This window comes from Drosophila erecta, unplaced genomic scaffold (assembly GCF_003286155.1).
Source record: "Drosophila erecta strain 14021-0224.00,06,07 unplaced genomic scaffold, DereRS2 tig00000126-arrow-pilon, whole genome shotgun sequence".
Lineage (NCBI taxonomy): Eukaryota > Metazoa > Arthropoda > Insecta > Diptera > Drosophilidae > Drosophila > Drosophila erecta.
The window spans coordinates 2,325,954-2,344,504 of NW_020825209.1; the positions used below are offsets into that span (position 1 = coordinate 2,325,954).

The window sequence follows — 18,551 nt, forward strand, 5'->3', positions numbered from 1 at the left end:
GCAAAAACAAAGAAAGCGAGATGTAGATGTCGCAGTTCTGGCGGAGATCGCGAGATGCAGGAGGAGATCACAGCACACACACACATACACATAGCCACACAAGAGAAAAACAATTATTATAATATTTACAGCATGAATCTTAAAAACTAAGTGTTTTTTTCTCAAAGGAAAAATAAAATGAAACATTGTTAATTAAACATCAAATATCATTTGAAATAAATTTAAATAAAACGAAAAGGAAACCCAATGATTGCTTATTATACATCCGATGTCTTGGTTTATGCTATAAATCCATTTTAATCACCAGTTATTTATCCTTTTGTTGAGAATCCCTTAGAAAAACACTTTTGGCTTAGTTCTTAAATTCTCTTTAGTTAGGTTTTCTGTTTTCCGGTTTTTCTTCAGCTTCGTTTCATTTCATTTCGTTTTGTTTTTATACAATTTTTACATATCTACAACATAAAACGTACGCGTTTGGAACAAATCGGGAATAAGGGGAGAGCTTTTCAGCTAGCCAAGGTACATAATATCGTATAAAGAACTCTAACGCTAATCGCCATTGTCCGCACAAGGAAGTCCAGAATTAAAGTTTAAGTAATGATTTGTAATTAAAGAGCTAGCCGTAGGAGTCCAGGCTTCTGGGTGCGTGGTCGTTCTTGCCGGGAAGTGGAAATGGGTTAGCCGGAGGTTTGGTGGCCCGCATCCTCCTCCTTGTTGTTGTTGCCCAGTATCCAGTCCATGAGCATCATCGATGGCGAACGCAATCCGGACTGAGCTGTAAATTTGAATTCGATTCGGGGGATTTGGTTAGGGAAGAGGCACTTGGTTGACGTTTCAGTAGCATCCACTCACAGAGATCCACGCCTATTGATGTTGGTGCTGGTGCTGCCGTTGATGTCGTGACTGCTGCCACTGTTCCTGTTCCAGGTCCTGATTGCGACCCCGAGCCCTGCTTGGCCATGTCTTTCTGCAGTTGGAGCATCTGCTGCAGGCGCTGCTCACGCTCGTCCACGATGACCTTGTCCTTGGAATGCTTCACCGTCTGCAACTCAGCTAGCCTTTAAAGAGATATGATAATATTAGGTCTTCACTCCTCTATACTGTGGGACACAGTATACCCACTTCTGCTTGAGGTCACTGCCCGCTGCACTCGTCGTTCCCAGAAGCTCGCTGTTGCTGCCAGCACTGCTGATTTTGCTGGGACTGCTGCTCGAGGCAGCTGATGAGGATGCCGTGGCACTTGCTGCTTCACAATAGAGAAGTACAAAAAGTTATGTATATGTATAGTATAAAAAAAATGCTCAGACTCACGTTCATCGCTAACGCGACTCCGCTCAGTTTCCAACTGGCGCAGCGTGTCCGACAACTTCAGTTGCAGGTGATCACGTTCCTCGAGCAACTGCACCAATTCCACAATCATTTCCTCGACTCGCATGTCCCGCTGGTGGAGCATCATGAGGGCGTAGTCTAGATCCGCTTTAAGCACATACTCGGGCAGTGGTTCGTTGGCAGTTAAGGGTGGTGGTCCACCAGCTGAGACTGCTGTCGAGGCAGGATTTCCACTGGCTCCCCCGCGATTCTGCAGACGGAACGGATCGTATTGGGCGGCTAGACGCGCGTACTCGGCTGAACGAATGGCCAATTGTTCCTTAAGTGTCACAATCTCCATTTCCTGCGTTTCCAGTGCCTTTTGCATCTTTAGCATTATGTCGCCGGTGGCCTCACCTTGCGTGGACTGCTGACTTTGTGGCAGTTCCCTCTGCTGCTGCTGGGTAACCTCCTCCAGTTGCGCCTTGAAGGCAGCTTCTCTTTGGGAAAGATGTTCCTGCCAAATGTTGGCCACCTCGCCGCACTTTTGCTCCACCAACTGTTCCCACTGCTGATTGATAGCTGACAGATCGGGTATTTGCTGTGTAGCAGAGCTCTGGCCAAGATTTTGGCTTTGCAGGACTTCTAGTGAACGACGCAGCTCGGTGATTTCAATGTTTTTGGTATCCAGCTGGAGCAGCGTTTGCTTCATCCTATCCTCCAGCTCTAGGCTGCTAAGAACATGATTGTTAAGCACACGCAGTTCCTCCTCCATGTCCGATTTTTCTTGCTGGAGTTGCTGGCACTGGTTTTTCAGCTTTTCAACGGTATCTCCGTCGTCCGTTGAAGACGCAGACGCAGACACCTGCTGATCTTCCTTGTCCTCCTCCAATTGCTTGACCTGCATGCGTAGCATCTGCAGCTCTTGATTCTTAGTTAGGATCTCGAAGACAAGTTTCTCTGTTTGGTCCTCGCGCATAAGCTCTTCGATGCGTTGCTTTAAGTGCACAATCTCAGATTCTTTCTCCTGCAATTGAGCCATTTGCTCATCATTTCTGGAGTCCACGTCTGCCGAGAGTGGTTGACCCTGACTACTTTGACGCAATGCCTCCAAATCCGCTTGATCGCGTGTGCGTAGAGCTTCCAGTTCGATTAGTTGTTGGCGCAGCTGCTGGAGCTCCAATTGTTGATTGTCCTGCTGCAAGGTCGCCATCCTTGCCGCCTCATCGTGGCCCTGGCTACTCTGACGCAGTGCTTCCAATTCGGCTTGATCGCGTGTACGCAGAGCTTCCAGTTCGATTAGTTGTTGGCGCAGCTGCTGGAGCTCCAATTGTTGATTGTCCTGTTGCAAGGTCGCCATCCTTGCCGCCTCATCGTGGCCCTGGATACTCTGACGCAGTGCTTCCAATTCGGCTTGATCGCGTGTACGCAGAGCTTCCAGTTCGCTTACTTGTTGACGAATTTGCTGGAGCTCAAACTTTTGGTTGTCGTCCTCGAGGTTCGCAAGTCTTCCTGCCTCATCGTAACCTTGGCTACTCTGTCGCAGTGCTTCCAATTCGGCTTGATCGCCTCTGCGCAAATCTTCCAGTTCGATTACTTCTTGGCGCAGTTGCTGGATTTCCTGCTGCAGGCTCTCAATCCTCGCCGCCTCATCGGCGTTTAGGGATGAAGAGACAGTAGCGGTAGGCTCACCCCACTGGTCTAGTTGGCTAAGCTTTTCTTGGAGCTCCCGAATGCGAGCCTGGTACATCTGCACATCCATGTCCTGTCGCTCCTTCATTTCCGCCATACGATCGTTTCCTGATGTCAGAACATCGATGCGCTTCGCTAGCTTCTCCTTTTCTAGGGCGTGCTGTTGCGTTAATTCTTCCGCCTTGCTCAGTCGGGACTCTTGCAACTGGAGCTGATGCTTCAGCTCCTCAATAATGGTCGAATCCAGATCATTATCCACTGTCACAGTGGGCGTGGCGGTCGTTGTTGCCTTCGTTTTGTATTCCTTGAGGCGTTTCATCAGCTTGGCGGCTTTGGTTTGAAGTTCGGTCTTTTGCTGCTCAGCATTGGATAATTGCAGCTCCAATTGGGCGATTCTCGTGTGCAGGTGTTCCACATCGGTTTGCGGAGCCTCGTTGGCGGCACTTGCCCAGGGATCTTCGTCAACACCCCAATCAATGGACTGAGCAGTCGGCTCTTGAATTTCTGGCTTTGGCTGGCACAAATATGCCTTTTTGGGCTGGATCAGTGGTTCCTCCACTGGTTCCGTCTGCGGCAGACCCAAATCCAAGTGGTGACTCACGGCATCGGGCACTGTTTCCTCCGCATGACCGCCAAAGAACATGTCCAATGTGGGCGGTGCTGCCGGTTGGATCAGCTTCTCCAGTGCCGCCAAGCGATCGCGTTCCTCATTGTCCTTTTGAATGTCGGCCAGCTGCTGAGTCCGTTCGCTTAGAAGGCGCTCCAATTCCGAAAGGCGCTGCTCCAACTGCAAACGTCGCTCTTCCTGTTCCGCCAAATTCTGATTTCGTGCCAGCAGCTTCGTTTCCAGATCTTGCGCATGCTTCTCCAGATCAGACACGTTTCGCTGAAGATCCTCGATTGTAGGTGGTGGAGATATGGGTGGCGGTGCGCTTGTCGCTAGGGAAGAAACCCTCAGCGGTTGGGCAATCTCATCGAAGGGCGAAGGAGCGGCCAAAGCATCGCCACCAAAGAACAGAGAAGCCGGTGGAGGATGCTGTTGAGATTGAACAGCAGGATGATGATGGAGTTGTTGCTGCTGCTGCTGCTGCCTGGCTAGTTGAGCTTGCAGTTCACTTAGCTGCTCTGCCAAGCGCTTGTTCTCCGTTTCGATGTAGACCTGATCATCAGTTTGATTCTGACCCAGAGTGTCCAACTCAGCGATTTGCTGCTGTAGTGCCTGCAGCTCTTGGCTGTGATTGGCGCAGAGAGCATCTATCTGGGTGCGCAGGTTGTCCATTTCGGTTTTGTCCTGCATGGCCTGCATGCGCAACTCCTGGAGCTCCAAAACATCTTGCTCGGCACTGTCATTCTGCAAACGGAGCAAGGTCACTTCTCGACCTAAAGTGGATCTCTCGCGTTCCACCTCCTGGAACTCTTCGTTGAGTCGCTGAAGTTCCTCAGTTCGCTGGTTTATCTGCTCTTGCGACCGCTCCAATTGCTGGACCAGCTCTCGTGTCTCGGCAGCAGCTCGTTCCACATGGCCATTGAGATCGCATTCAAGTTCATCGAGCTCCGTGGCCTTGGCTGCCAGCTTGGCATCGTAAACCTGACGCTGACGGTGCAGATCCGCCTCCTTGGCGTCCAGTTGCTGTCGGAGCTCGGCCAGCTCCTCCTGGCTGTGGCTGCTCATCTGTTCCCTTTCTGCCTCGGCGGTGGCTATTAGTTGAGCATGTTTGGCCTGCAGGGACTCGTAGTCCGCCCGCAGGCGAGCCAGATGCTGCCTGCTCTCTTCCGCTTCGCTGGTGACCAACTCGAGTTGGCGATTTTGAGCTTGCTCCCGTTGTCCAAGCTCATACAAACGCTCCTGTAGCTGCTGATCCTGTTGCCGTTGCTGCTCTTCCTGCTCGCGCTGTTTCTGCAATTGTTGCTCCAGTATTTCCACTTTATCTTGGGCTGCCGCTTGTTGATTGGCCTTATTAGCGGCCTGTTCCTCAAGGGCAGCGCTTCTGGCCTGGAGCTCCGTATTCTGCGCCTCCAGCGACTCAATGTACGAGGCATCCTCCTGTAGCTTGGCCTGAATACCTTCGTGAAGTGTCTCCAGACGGGCAATGGTCATCTCAAAGTTTGCCTTATCGCTGGCGTACTGCTGCGCCAACAGAGAGTGTTGCTCCTGGGCCGCCGTTAGCTGGCCACGAAGGTGCTGCTGTTCCCTCTCTGCCACTTGGAGGGATTCCGCTTGTTGTAGCTAAAATAATTTGATTTGTTGTATTAAGAAGGTCCAATGAAGTATCAATTATTACAGCCAAAGCTGCGCAGTTCAACATGTCTGGCTGTCTTACCGATTGTGATTCCAATGGTTGATGTGAGGTCTTGGTAATGGAATCATCGCCTTCACCGGCAGTCCTGCTCTTTTGGCTTTCCAGCTGAAGAATCTCTTGTCGGAGGGCAGTAATCTTGTTTTTGGGTGATTATAATCGTCGACATCAAAGTAAATATGGCAAAAAATATATTACTTACCTCCGCATCCTTTTCTAGACGCAGTTGCTCTTGGGCAGCCCGCGTTGTTCGCACATGTTCCACCTCGCTGTCTTGATCCTGCTGCAATTGCTGTAGCTCTCGCTGCAGCGATTGAATCGTGGCATTGCGAAGCTTTATTAACTCCTTGGACTTTTCAAACTTCTTCGATTTTGCCTCTAATTGACGGCGCAAATCCTCGACAGCAGTGGGCTCTTCGTTTACCCTCTGTCCAAGATTATGGATGTCTTCCTGGAGCTTGGAGATTTCTTCCCTGAGCCTGGAGTTCTCCTGGCCCATTTGAAAGACTTCCTGCTGGGCTTCTTGGCCCTCGCGTCGCAACTCCTTGCTCACCAGATTTGCGTCTTGGAGCTCTGCATCGCGTTCTTGGATGAGTTGCTGCTGCTCTTGGATTTGCTGCTTAAACTGACGCAGGGCATCGCGATTTTCCAGGTTGACATGGATCTTGGCCTTCAGATCTTCGTTAAGCTTGCTGACCTGTTGCTGCAGTTGCTCCACTTGATGGGTGTCCACGATGGGTTCACGTTCCGCCTCCTCTTTCTGCTTTACAAGCTCCTGCTGTTCTTGGAGTTGACTAGTAAGCTCCTGGATCTTCTGCTCGAGATCGGCATTGTCCTGTGTGCGTTTCTTGAGGTTAAGCGCATACTTCTTCAGTTTCTCGCGCAGCTCGCGGGTCTTGATCTGCTCCTCTTTATGGGCTTGTTCTAATCCTTGATACTCCTGGATTTGCTGGTTCAAAGCATCGACAGTCTCCTGGCTGAAAGCCAACTCACTGACCTGCTGGGCAGCTAGACTTTTACTAATTCGCAGAGCCTCTCTGAGCTGATCTGGATCCTCTTTGGCTCTCAATTCGCGCAGCTCCTCTTGGGCGGATTGCAGTTCCAGCATCTTGAGGTTAAGGGCGTGCTCACTTTCGCTGACACTCTCGATGAGTTGCTGCTTCTGCTCGGCAACTAGAGTCTGCAAGATACTCAGTTCGCCTTCCAGGGATTCGGCACGTGCCTCAAGCTCTCGACGAATCCTTGTTTGCTGCTCCAGTTGCTTCTCATGGGTCATTTCCTTGGCGTTGAGCAACTGATCAAATTGTTCTGATTGCAGCTGGAGCTGTGTGATCTCGGCACTCTGCCTGGCCACTAATTGCAACTGTTCTGCTTCGGTTTGACGTAGCTCCCTGATTTGATCTAGCTGCTCCTCGATTTGCTGGCGTTGTTCGGCCTGCGAAGAGCGTGCGTCCTCCAGCAGGGATTGCAGTTGGAGGATCTCATCTTCCCTTTGAGAATCGGAACCAACAATGGCCAATGGCGCGCCTGTTTCAGGATAGGTTTCCCTCAATTCATCTAATTCCTGGCGCAAGCGGGAGATCACCGCCTTGAGTTCTGCGTTCTGTGCGTTTAGCTGCTCGTATTCCGCAAGAGCTTTTCCATTGGGAGCGGTCACTGCCACCACCGTCTCCACAACGGTAACAGTTTCTACCGCGGTGCTCGCTTCCTTAACCTTGTGGAGCAGCTCACTCAGCTGAGTGTGACAGTTCTTGGCCTCCTTGGCCAGTTTCTTGGACACATTGAACTTGGCCTGCCTATCGTTTGCCTTGCGATAGGCCTCCAATTCAGAGTTCAGTTTGCTCAGGGATTTCTCGCATTTCTCAAAGAGCACGGGGCCTCCTTCGCCAGCGTCTAGCGTGGCCACCACTTCGGAGGAACGTTGCATTGAGCTGAGTTCCTGCGAAAGGTTGGAAGAGGTGGACGTGGAGGAGATAAGATCCTTCTCACGTTCACGTTGCAGCAGCTGCAGTGAACTTGAACTTTCCTCCAATCTTGCCTGGAGTTGCAAATTCTCAGCGGACAGTTGCTCCAGCTTGTCCAATACCTCGCCCCGCTCCTGAGTGAACAGTTCAAGGCGTTCTCTAAGCTGGGAAAGACTTTCGCCAGAGGAATCCTCCTCCTCAGTGTGATCCGTTTGAGTGAGCTCGCTCACGTGACTAGGCACTGGTGGATGCACTTGCTTCTGCTCCTGCGCGTCGCCCTCGCTTGCCGGACGTCGTTGGCCTAGGCACTCCAAGTGATGGCGCTCCACTATTTCGATGGATTCCGCCGAACTGGATGAACTGAGTAAGGCCTCCAGGGCCTGTTGCAATTCCAATTTCTGCTCTTCCAGCAAACGAATTGTTTCCAGCTGCAGGGGGTTTGACTCCGGCGATTGCTCTGGCTGGCGATCATCCTCCTGCATGTTGGCCAACTGCCATTGCCCCTTCTCGTCCTCGAGGACGGCGATCCTCTGTTGCAGCTCCTCGTTGTCAGCCGCCAGTGAAGCCAACTGTTGCTGGCCATCTTGTGATTGGAGTTTCTGTAGCTGCTTTTCCGCCTGCTTGCATTTCAGTTTCAGCTTTATGTTGGCCTTGTTAGTTTCGTCCAGTTTTTGCTTCAGTTGCTGCAGATCCTCCTGCATCTGCTTGCTGGCAGCACTGTCCTCCAAGTGGTCATCCAGAAATATGGGCTTACTGCGACTGCTTTGCAGCAGTTTCTCCTCAAGCAGACGCAGATTCACATTGAGTACATTGAGTTCCGTCGTCTTTTCTGCGAGTTCTTCGTTTTGGGCAGCCATTGCCGACTTATTTTCCTCCAGCTCCAAAAGCTGCGCCGCTATGTTCGCTTCCAGTTCTTCGAGACGCTGGGAAACACTCTCATCGCTCACCTCGAGCTTCTTTTGGGCAGCAACTTGGTGACGCAACTCCTCATTAGTTGCTTGTAGCTCCGTTAGCTGGTTGGTGAGTTCCTGGAGCTGTTTGGCTAGCTCCGCGCTCACCTGTGCATCGGTGGACGCTGCCTCCGATTGCGGACTGCTGGAAAACTTTTCCTGCTCTTGTTCCAGATCCAGATCACGTTGCCTTTCGCGCGCCGTGGTCAGCTCTTCTTGAAGTTCACAGCGGGTCGTTTCTAACAGGTCATTGATGTTTTCCAGCTCTGTTAGTCGTTCTCTTAGGACTAAAACTTCTCTCTGGAGGCGGGAGTTCTCCTGCTCCTTCAGGCTATCCCCTTCTGGTACCGCGTCCACCTTCTCCTTCTCCACTTCAGCTTTAGCCAGAACCAGACGCAATTGCTCCAACTCCTCGTTTTGCTGGGTGAGCGTGCGCTGTAATTCCGCACCGGATAGTTCCAATTGCTCGATGAGATTAGCGCGCTTGCCCAGTTCTGTGCGCAATTCCTGCAGCTCCTGATCCTGACGGCTCTGCTTAAGCTCCGTCAACTTCATACGATTCCTGAGCAGCTTCACCCGGCTTTCGTCTACGGCCTCCTGACCTTGCGCCTCCAAGTCCAAGGCAGAACGGTGACGGGAAACGGGAGGGTTGGAGGTAGACGCTGCCTGTCGTAGGTCCGTCATGGAAGAGCCCAGCTCGGCTGTAGTTTGATGGCCAATATTCGACTTTACAGAAAGAAGAGACTTGGCCAGATCTCTTTTACGCTGTTCTAACAAAGCACGATTTTGTTCCGTGCGCTGTGTGAGCATCAGAAGCTTCTCGCTGCCACTGGTTTGGAGTAGAGAGACATCCCCGGGGTCGTTGTCCTTAGTCGGTGTGACCAGTGGAGTGGAGGAGTCGCTGGAGCGCGTCTTCAACACGGTGAGCTTCTGACCCAGTGTCTTGAGCGACTCCATGGAGTCACTCATGCTGGACTTGTGTCGCCCATCCTGGGATTTCCTTAAGGCGCGTTCTTTTAAGGCAGTAAGGCGCTCCTGAAAACAATCATTTCGAGTTATATAGAGGTCTGAATGAATCACCTAACTCACAACTCAATCACTAACTCACCTGCTGCTTGTACAGATTCTCTTTAAGGCTGTCCAAACGGCCCTTGCCTTCGGTGCCTCTCGTTGTGCCGGCGGATACATTCTGTGGTGCAGATTAAACAGATTAGAATGGATCCTGTTGGGATCCGTTTGGTATTTGTTCAGATTTACCCACCTGTAACAAGGACAGATCGTTGGAGCTGCCCGCCAAGCGTATATCCGCCTCGCCATATTCGTGATCATCGGGCTGCAAGTGATCCTGATCAGTATAGATGTCAGTACGTATAAGGAACACCAAGGAAACCCACCTGAACGATGGAGAAGTCGTAGGAGCTCTCCAAAGCAGCCGAATCCTCCGCCATTGTCGTTTCAATTAGAAAATATTACTAACTATCCTAGTTACCGGAGCAAATGCAGCAACACAAAAAAAAAAAAACAAACAAAAAACAGGAGAAACAAACAAAAACACAAATCGGGGAATCGGGAATATATATGCGGACTGGCTATCTGAAGGACCGATTATATATCCACGGTGGTTGCGCAGCGCTAGCTATCGACATTGACTGGAACGAGAGAGGGTTTACCATATAGCTAACATTTATCATCCGCTACCGATCGGCTCGAACTGTCTTTAACTTTAATTGTGCTTTTCTTGTTGTTCTTTTTCATGGAATTCGTGGCACTGACGTGTGCACCTCTTCATATGTGTGCGTGTGTGTGTATGGGTGAGTGGGACTGCGTGTATCGCTGCGTGTGTTTTGTTTGCTGTTTTTGTTAAACTCTTTTGTTGATTTTCAGCTGCCTTCTGAGTTACAAGCCACTAAGCACTAGATGGCAATGTAAGAGCTTTCTTATATGCAGGCTGACAAACCTATATTTACCAATTCTAATTAATGCCAGCGTAAAAACAATGCGAAACCAGGGCTGCGCCACAACTGAATTGGGTCATATAGCCCTGGTAAGTTATCGAATGACAAATGGCTCGATAACACTTGCGCTGACAATCGATTTATTAAAACCTTATTCAAAATATTAAAATATCGGTATTACTTTAAATTTTATTTTATTTCATTTTATACAACAAATTATACTAGTTAGTATATACCTTTTTATATAACCGATTACAATATTCGATGTTGCATATTAAACCATTAAAGTGAAGAATAATTTTGCGACATTTGGTAAACTTTTGTTTCAGGCTAATAATATTATTGCATTCAATGGATACATAAGTAAAAAGGTCAAGAATTAGGTAACATTTTGATACTTAAAAATACAAACTACAATGACATTGTTAATGTGTGAGTTATACAAAACTGATAATAAGGAACCATCAGACTAGAAGCAAGACTTAAGTACGAAATCGGGGTGTCACAGAAGTGTCTAGAGATTTTAGTTTTAGAATTTGTTAAAGAAAAAAACCCTAATCTCCGATATTTTTCTTCATGCTGTAGGAACAAGTAAGTTCTGGTTCGGAAGAGATTTCTATGTTTTTAGGGCTTCTATAACCGATGCGTGTCCACCGCGCTCCGCATAATCCAAGGCGGTCAGGCCCAGCATGTCCTTCTCGTTAGGATTCTCAAAATAGGGCAGGACGTACTGCACCACCTCGGGAAATCCGTGCAGTGCAGCCACGTGCAAGGCCGTCCTGCCCGAAGGATCCGACTGGGCGAGATCAGCACCGGCATATTGATAGGACATCAATCTGACCATCGATCCCCTAGCAGCTGCCGCACACAATTGCTCGCCAACCGCTCGCGAAGATCCCGTCAAATGGGCACCACAGTTGATGAGCAGCTGGATGATCTCGTGGCTATCGGTGGCGACAGCCTCCAGCAGCGGAGTGCGATCATACCGATCCCGCACATGCACGGATACCCCATTCTGCAGTAGATACTTTACGATCTCCACGTTTCCCAGTTGACAAGCCAAATGCAAAGCCGTTCGCTGGTCATGATTCGTTCCCGATAAGTCGGCACCATAGGCTTTCAAATTGTTGATCTTCTTGGGATCGCCTTCAGCCACAGCGGCATTGATCATGGCCGGAAAGAGCGTTTCGCCCAGCTGATCCAGTTCTTGAGGCGAGGATAAATGCAGAGATCGAGCCACCGCATCCACCAAGTCGTAGTCCTCCATCTTGGCAGCCTTTAAGGAGGTCAGTTCGCCCCTCAAGTTTGACTGCATCATCTGAAAATGCATATGTACATTGTGGATAATCTACATTTATGTATTTTATTAGGGCGCAAACTTACCTGCTTCTTCACCTCAAGTGACCACTCCTCCTTGCCGATGACATAGGCCAGTTTGGACAGTGCCGCCTCGGGAGTCATATCGAAGCCGGGAATAACACCCACATCGAATAGCACTTTGCCCGTATCGTAGATCTCAGCCACTGTGCCATTGGGACACTGTGTACAATTGATGATGATAACGCCTCGTTGGCTGGCCGCATGCAGTTCATCGATGAGGTCCGTTCGGTTCGATGGTATATTTCCAGATCCGAACGATTGCAGAACTACGCCGCGAATCGGTGGCGCCAAGAAAGCCCGGAATGTGGAATGCGAAATGCTCGGAAAGATTCGCAACAAGCCCACGTTCTCATCGAGATTCAAGTGAACGCGAAACCTTTCAATACTGCATGGCCGGAATATCAGGCGGTAGTCCACATTTACATCAATGCCGATCCTTGCTAGCGGTGGAACATTTGGTGAATCGAATGCGTCCAAGGCACTCGAACTGACCTTCACCGTCCGATTGCCGCGCATTAGCTTGTGCCCAAAGAAGATGCAAACCTCCGGAATGATGTAGTTACCGGCTATTATCAAGGCCGACGTAAAATTGTCCTTGCCATCGGTTCGCGTCTCAAAGATCGGGATTTGGGAGCCCGTGATGATCACCGTTTTGCCCAGATTCTCCAACATGAAGGACAGCGCAGATGCGGTGTAGGAAAGTGTGTCCGTGCCATGGAGCACCACAAAACCGTCGAAGAACTCGTACGATTGCTAAACAATAAATTCGAAAGGATTAATATTGGTTTTTTTTACCTTCTAGCGATTGAACTGGTTTTGTTGTTTAATATATACCTGTATATCGCTGGCGATTCGCGCCCAATCGTTCATCGTCATATTGCTGCTGTCCAGCAGCGGTGTATACTCCGTGATCTGGTAGATAACCCTACGATCTACTCCCTGAACAATGGGCAGCACCAGTGGAGCCATCGACGCAGATGCTCCAAAACGGCGCAGCGCGTAGTCCTCATCGTGGATGTTTGGATATTTGCGGATGCTGCGCACCAGGGCATTGGGAATGGGCGCCAGCACTGGAATAATTATGCAATTTGGTACAATGATGATTATTATTTTTGTTACTCAAAATTCCAACACAAATTAGTTCACCAATAAGTCAGTGCAAAAATGATTTATTGTCACGCTTCGTGTGTTAAATGTTTGCTAAAATACCTGATAAGAACACGTAATACCTAACAAATGAGTAATATAAGCCAATACTTGAAAGCATCAACACTCGGTTGACTGCCTCTTGATTTCAATAAGTGCCTATTTGTAAGCACATATTTGATTTGCTTATTTTTCAACAATATCAACTGCCATATTTATGCAAATGAAATGTTTTTAAGTGCAAGCTGTCATATCATTTATCTTATCTCACTATTTTTTGGCACTCTCCTTGGTTGTAAAAGAAGCACATATAATATGATATCATATCTAGTTTCTGTATTCCTAAATGCTATTGAATTGCAAAGGACGGATGAATCCCAATGAATCAATCGTATTTGGGCATTCGTGGGGTGCTTACCATTCCGATCGTTGCGCACCATGCCGATGGTGCCGCCAGTGTAGATGACCTTCACCCGGGCCTCCTTCACATCCTGCGCCATTAGTTTTCCGTCACTTTTGTTCCTGCGGATCGTGGGACTCGGCAGAGTGGGTGATGCCGGCGGCATACTTTTGTCCAGCGAGGCCAGTCGCTCGTGACCATTAGCCTTTGGGAGGGGAATATCCATTCCGTTCGACGACATGGCTCACTATATAGTAAATAAATGGGGAATCTTGTCTACGGAGCGCCGGTTGCGAGGCCGCCTTATCACTGGGTTCTCAGTTGGTGTCGTACCCGTGCGTAAACAGAAAATCCATTAACAGCCCGTGCCTTTGATGATTATTTGGCCAACTCGTTATCGGGCTAATCCGTATTGGATCCGAATACTCGAATAATAATTCGTGGGGGGCGCCGAGATAGCACGTGGTATTGGGGCTCTTCCGCGGAGGAAATTGGAACGGAAAGCCCAAATCACGGCGGCGCAATCACTTATATAGATAACCGCACAAGACTTTGGCCGGAACGACGTACATGACTAATCTAATGAAATTCAAATGAAATTCCGCTGATAACAAACTTTTTGCCATAAATAAACACCCAATCAGCTGGGCGGCTATCGATAGACGGTTTCATTCGCGTTTCTATATTAATTCCAATTTGGCTTCACTTCTTTGCTTTACATCAAAAGCATAATCTGTCTTAGCCTTTCTATCTTGCCATTGTCTATTTATAGGCAAAGCTGCATTATTTTCTGTATTGATTTGTTTACATATTCTAAGGTTTTTGCGTCGATACGGCAAGGCCGTGCAAAGCGTTGCCCGACCGTCAATAGCAGCTAAAGTGCTCATTTGCAGAAGTCTGGCAGCGCAAAAGCTTGACCACGTCAGGCAACTCCGTAGTCCCGTTAAGTTGGCGGCAAATGTGAAAAAAAAAGTAAAGTACAGTACAGTTTGGCCGGTTTTTATCGTGTGGTGAAATACATCAATTGATTGAGACAAAATGTGTTTGCATTTGAACAATGCTTTGGTGGACGACTACAGCTCGTTGTGGGCGTGACTGGCGGGCAAATGGGGCTGCAAGTTCCACCAAAAATCGGCCCGATGCTGCATTAACTCGTTTTCAAGTCGGAAAATGGATGCGGCGTCCTCCATTTTAGTGCCCAATCGGACATATTCCACTGGATAACTGGAAGCGGGACTCCAGTTCGGCAGATGGAAGCTGGCATTCATGGGATTTGGATTGCTGTGGAAAGTGGAAGTGCCATTAGTTTCGGCTCAAAAAGTTGTCTTCAAGTGCGTTTTACCCAGTCTTTGCAAAGCTAACCCACAGATGGAGCATCAGTTCGCGGAGCTCCAGATCCTTTTGCGTTGGTACCGCACTTACGAATAGCTCCCGGCCAATGGGGAACAGATACTGGAGCTCCTCTGCGTGACACGCTCCGTAGAACTCGTTGCGTCCGCCCTTGAAAATCTCCGTAAAACTGGCGGCTCCCTTGTGATCGAATAGGTATACATAAGTGGGGGCCACATCCTCTTGGGACATCCGGAGGCGCAAGTACTCATCAATTCCGGCCACGAACCATCCGTCCGAGATCAGCTGAAATGGTAAGTAGTTTGTACGACGCTGATTAGTTTCATGAACTTTTAATTCATATAGATGGCCGATCCCCCACTCACGTCGGTCAAATTCTGGTGGTTGACCTTATCGTAATCGTGGCCCGACTTGAAGTAGAAGCTTTCGATGCGCTGCGTAATCCTCTGTCGCACGGAGTCGTCGTGGTGATCGTAGTTCAGCACAACTGGCAGAACCTGCTCAAACTGAGACTTAAACTCGGCCAAAAGCTGGGGAAGGTTAAGCAGGGCGGCGGTTTTAAGGAGACCTTCCTCGGCGGTGGCGCCCACCATCAGTGGAAGTTCCAGTCCATGTGGCTTGGCCGCCTGGCGAGGTGCCACTGTGAGAAAGGCCCCATCGTGCTCCGGTTCGATTACGGGCGGAAATGGTATCATCGGATCAAAGTCCCAGACCTGCAATACAAAGCCAAAGGTGAAGCTTAACCTTCCATTCACCTAATTTGTTTAATAACAGCTTGAATGGTTGCATTGTACTCATCTTTGGTCAAATACCACCTCAACTTGTATCACAAAAGACTAAGCTGATGTCACTTGCAACAAAAGTATTTTACATAAGTGTTAAACTTGAGAGCCTTCATTGAATCTAAGATTGATTAAATTGGTTAAGAGGCTAATGGCTTAGGCTTTTGTATAGAAATTGTATACGTAAATCGTTAAATTTAAAATGTCAAGAGAAGTTTCCTTAATCTTTTACAATTATTAATTCCCTGCCCAAATCTTTTGCAGACTGCGGATACTTACGAACATGTCGTATAGGGCGGCCACTATATCCTCGGCTGGCCTCTTCCTCAGGCACTCCAGTTTCTCTGGCCATTCTCCGGCGGTGCCGCAGCCCACTATCTTGGCCAATTTGGTTGCCCTTCCAGCGGCCACTCCCTTATGCGCAGGCTGTGCCCAGGGATTGAAATAGGTGCCAGATTGGGCGATACCACGGTGCAGTAAGCCGCGCGACTTTTCCGACAGCATGTGATAGGTGACACTGGCACCTCCGGCGCTCTCACCAAAGACCGTTACACTATTTGGATCACCACCAAATGATGCGATGTTCGCACGAACCCAGCGCAGCACCTCCAGTTGATCCTTTAAGCCATTGTTGCCGGGACAATCGACCGTCTCTGTGCTAAGGAATCCCAAAGGTCCCAATCGAAAGTTGGCCGAAACCAAAACGATGTCGTGGTCGAGCAGAAAATCAGGACCGTAGAAGCTGCTAATACCGGAGCCACACTGCCAGCCGCCGCCATGGAACCACACCATCACAGGCAAAGATCCATTGGTTTTCGGCCTCTCCGGCGTGTAAACGTTCAGATAGAGGCAATCCTCGGAACCCTCCAGGGTCATGTCGCGCCGGAAGGGATCGCGCTGCAGACAAATGGGTGCATCCTTGATCGCTAAGCGTTCACCCTCCCAAGGTGCCTTCGGCACCGGCGGACGAAAGCGAAGATCATCGAGTGGTGGCTCTGCATATGGGACACCCATAAAAGCCCGCATGTGCCGGCCATTGTGGCTGGTTAAATGGCGTCCAATAAGCCATCCGCCGTGGGATAAACGCACATGCAAACACTGCGAATTGCGTCCATCGCTCCATTGTATGCAAATGCACAACAAAATCACCCGTATAGACCAAAGGCCAGCGTTTTTTGACATCGTGTTCCTGCGCTTGAAGTCCGAGTTCAGACTGATTCCGCTGCTGCACAGCACGCGTATTTTTAAGATTACAACACCATCATAAAGCTAGCAATTTCAGCGCGCCAGCTTCCGAAGCTAACTTGTTTGCCGAATTTTTTCTTCAGCGGCCCGTCTCTTAGCTCATTAATACTGCTTATATTCATACCCTCAGCGGAGTATTTTAAATGTGGTAAGCAATCAAAAAGCTTTGGTTCGACATTGTATGTTCTTATTGCTTTCAGTTATATACATACAAAACGTTAAATTCTCGTTTTGTTGTCTTATTTCCTAAGTTTTCGTATATAATTATAATCGAAAGCGGTCTGTTACCACTCTTGTGTTTCCAATTACAGGAACCCATATTCCAACTGGAAGGGTATGCAGACGCCAAGTTGATCAGCGTGATCAACATCGCCATCAGCACAACATCAAACATCGACATTAATTTCTGATGTTTAGGTTTCGTTTTGGAACATTGCGCAAATTTGGTCAAATCGAGCCGAAAACCGTGGTTCGAGGTTCGAGGTTTGTCGTTTGCAGTTTAATTGATTTTATTGAGGTTCTAGTGTAATGCTAATTATATTTTCGTTGCTTATTTGCAGGTTGTTGATTGATGAATCGCGGATTAAAGTGTATCGTGTTTTGAAACATAATGAAATGCAAATACACTGAAATACAAGTATCTACAATTTCAACAAATTACGAAACGGTGAGTGACTTTTTAAATATTTCTAATATTATTATAATTACAACTTGTAAGCATGTTTGGAATGGAATTTTATTCTTGTTTTCCGGGGTGTTGCTCATAATCTCTTGTTAATTACTATAGCCGTGTCATATTGAAGTGATCGATGCTATATAATTGTTTTGAGTTTTGAATTCGACTTAACCCACTGTTGGCGTCGTAATGATTTAATTTGGCCAACATTGGCTTGTCAATGACAAGGCGGCATCAAGTGGAGAACACGAGAACGATACTACAACTTCAAAGTATTAATGGTTTTACTGAGCAGATGCAGATAACGTTCGTCCCACTTTGGAATGTGGTTAACCCGTTCGCATTTTGGCCTTGAATCGATCAAATTGGTCCCAAAGAACAAACAAATTCTAATAGTTTAACCCACTTACGTGCAAAAGTTTTCGAATCGTACGTGAACGCGTAGAAGTTGTTTAAAATTAAAATCAAGTGTCAACCGTCTTGGCTTTTTTTTTTGAAGTGTAGGAAAAGCCTATTGATATAACCGATTAGCGCATATGCTAATTCACATATTTTCGAAATCATCTAAGCTATTTATGAGCGTATAAAATATTTAACGATGCGCCGAGCCCACCAAACAAAATGAATTCAAAACAAAAGCGCAAACTTGAAAGTAGTTGAAACAGAATAAAAATGCGACTGGGGGACGAACTGACCCGAGATGAAGAAGCGCGTTTAAAAAATGCCTTTGCATGCCGAAAAATACCATCGAGCTAATAGGTCCCTTTGAAGTTGCCACGAAACAGAGCTGCTGATGAGGTAAAAAAAAAAAAATACAGAATTGCCGAATTCCTAATAGAGTGGGATGGCTCATAACTTTTTCTTCGTATGGAAGGGACCCTTTTTAATTCATAACCTGACTTGAGTTTACCTTTTTTTTTTTGTTTTTGTTTGGAACTAATATGCGGCACAGACATGATGCGGTGCTGCAGCACCACTACACCACCTTTTTGCCATCCTGACAAATGTCCAGCCCGGGCACACAGATTTATTTAGCTGCAAACAATTTTAATCCACTTGAGTGCCAATTTATCAGCCGGCAAACAAACAAACGAGCCACACCAAATTGATATGTGCTACCGAGTAACTATATATTTTGGCTGCATACAACTAGAAGATGGGCAGTGGCGACTGCCGTTCGCTCAAGGACCTAATTCATTTTCCTCATCCAACCGAAGTATACGTATTAAATGCCAGTTGACCGGCTGGTCTGACAAGGTTTTCCATATAAAATATGTCATAAAACCTGTTTACAATGCGCTCAATACGAGACCCTTTGTGAATTACTATGTTTACATTTATGCCACTTGCTTTACTTTGATTAACGAGTGAAGTATGCATAATATTAACAGGATCCACTACTTTGC

General features: G+C 48.0%; 2 protein-coding genes and 1 long non-coding RNA gene across 6 annotated transcripts; 1 reads left to right on the forward strand and 2 right to left on the reverse strand.

Moving 5' to 3' along the window:
* Positions 1-352: 352 nt before the first annotated feature.
* Positions 353-10,281, reverse strand: LOC6550888 (protein lava lamp). Of its 4 annotated transcripts, none has more exons than XM_015155463.2 (10): positions 10,179-10,281; positions 9,606-9,860; positions 9,473-9,544; positions 9,320-9,400; positions 5,500-9,246; positions 5,322-5,435; positions 1,312-5,227; positions 1,123-1,243; positions 853-1,058; positions 353-775 (listed from the first exon to the last, which is right to left on the reverse strand). In XM_015155463.2, the coding sequence occupies exons 2-10, from the start codon at positions 9,657-9,659 to the stop codon at positions 678-680; spliced, it is 8,409 nt and encodes a 2,802-aa protein (XP_015010949.2). In that variant the 5' UTR covers positions 9,660-9,860; positions 10,179-10,281; the 3' UTR covers positions 353-677. The 4 variants fall into 4 exon arrangements, with proteins under 4 accessions (XP_015010949.2, XP_026838016.1, XP_026838015.1 ...); XM_026982215.1 differs by having other exon boundaries at positions 1,123-1,246; XM_026982214.1 differs by having other exon boundaries at positions 9,473-9,556.
* Positions 10,282-10,773: 492 nt separating this feature from the next.
* On the reverse strand, positions 10,774-13,950 carry LOC6551105 (L-asparaginase). The gene is made up of 4 exons (XM_001976800.3): positions 13,111-13,950; positions 12,381-12,616; positions 11,550-12,299; positions 10,774-11,484 (listed from the first exon to the last, which is right to left on the reverse strand). The coding sequence occupies exons 1-4, from the start codon at positions 13,331-13,333 to the stop codon at positions 10,783-10,785; spliced, it is 1,911 nt and encodes a 636-aa protein (XP_001976836.3). The 5' UTR covers positions 13,334-13,950; the 3' UTR covers positions 10,774-10,782.
* A 62-nt stretch (positions 13,951-14,012) lies between these two features.
* LOC113564530 lies at positions 14,013-16,948 on the forward strand. The gene is made up of 3 exons (XR_003408073.1): positions 14,013-14,739; positions 14,788-16,617; positions 16,781-16,948. It is a non-coding gene; the product is annotated as an uncharacterized LOC113564530 (long non-coding RNA).
* The last annotated feature ends 1,603 nt before the right edge of the window (positions 16,949-18,551 follow it).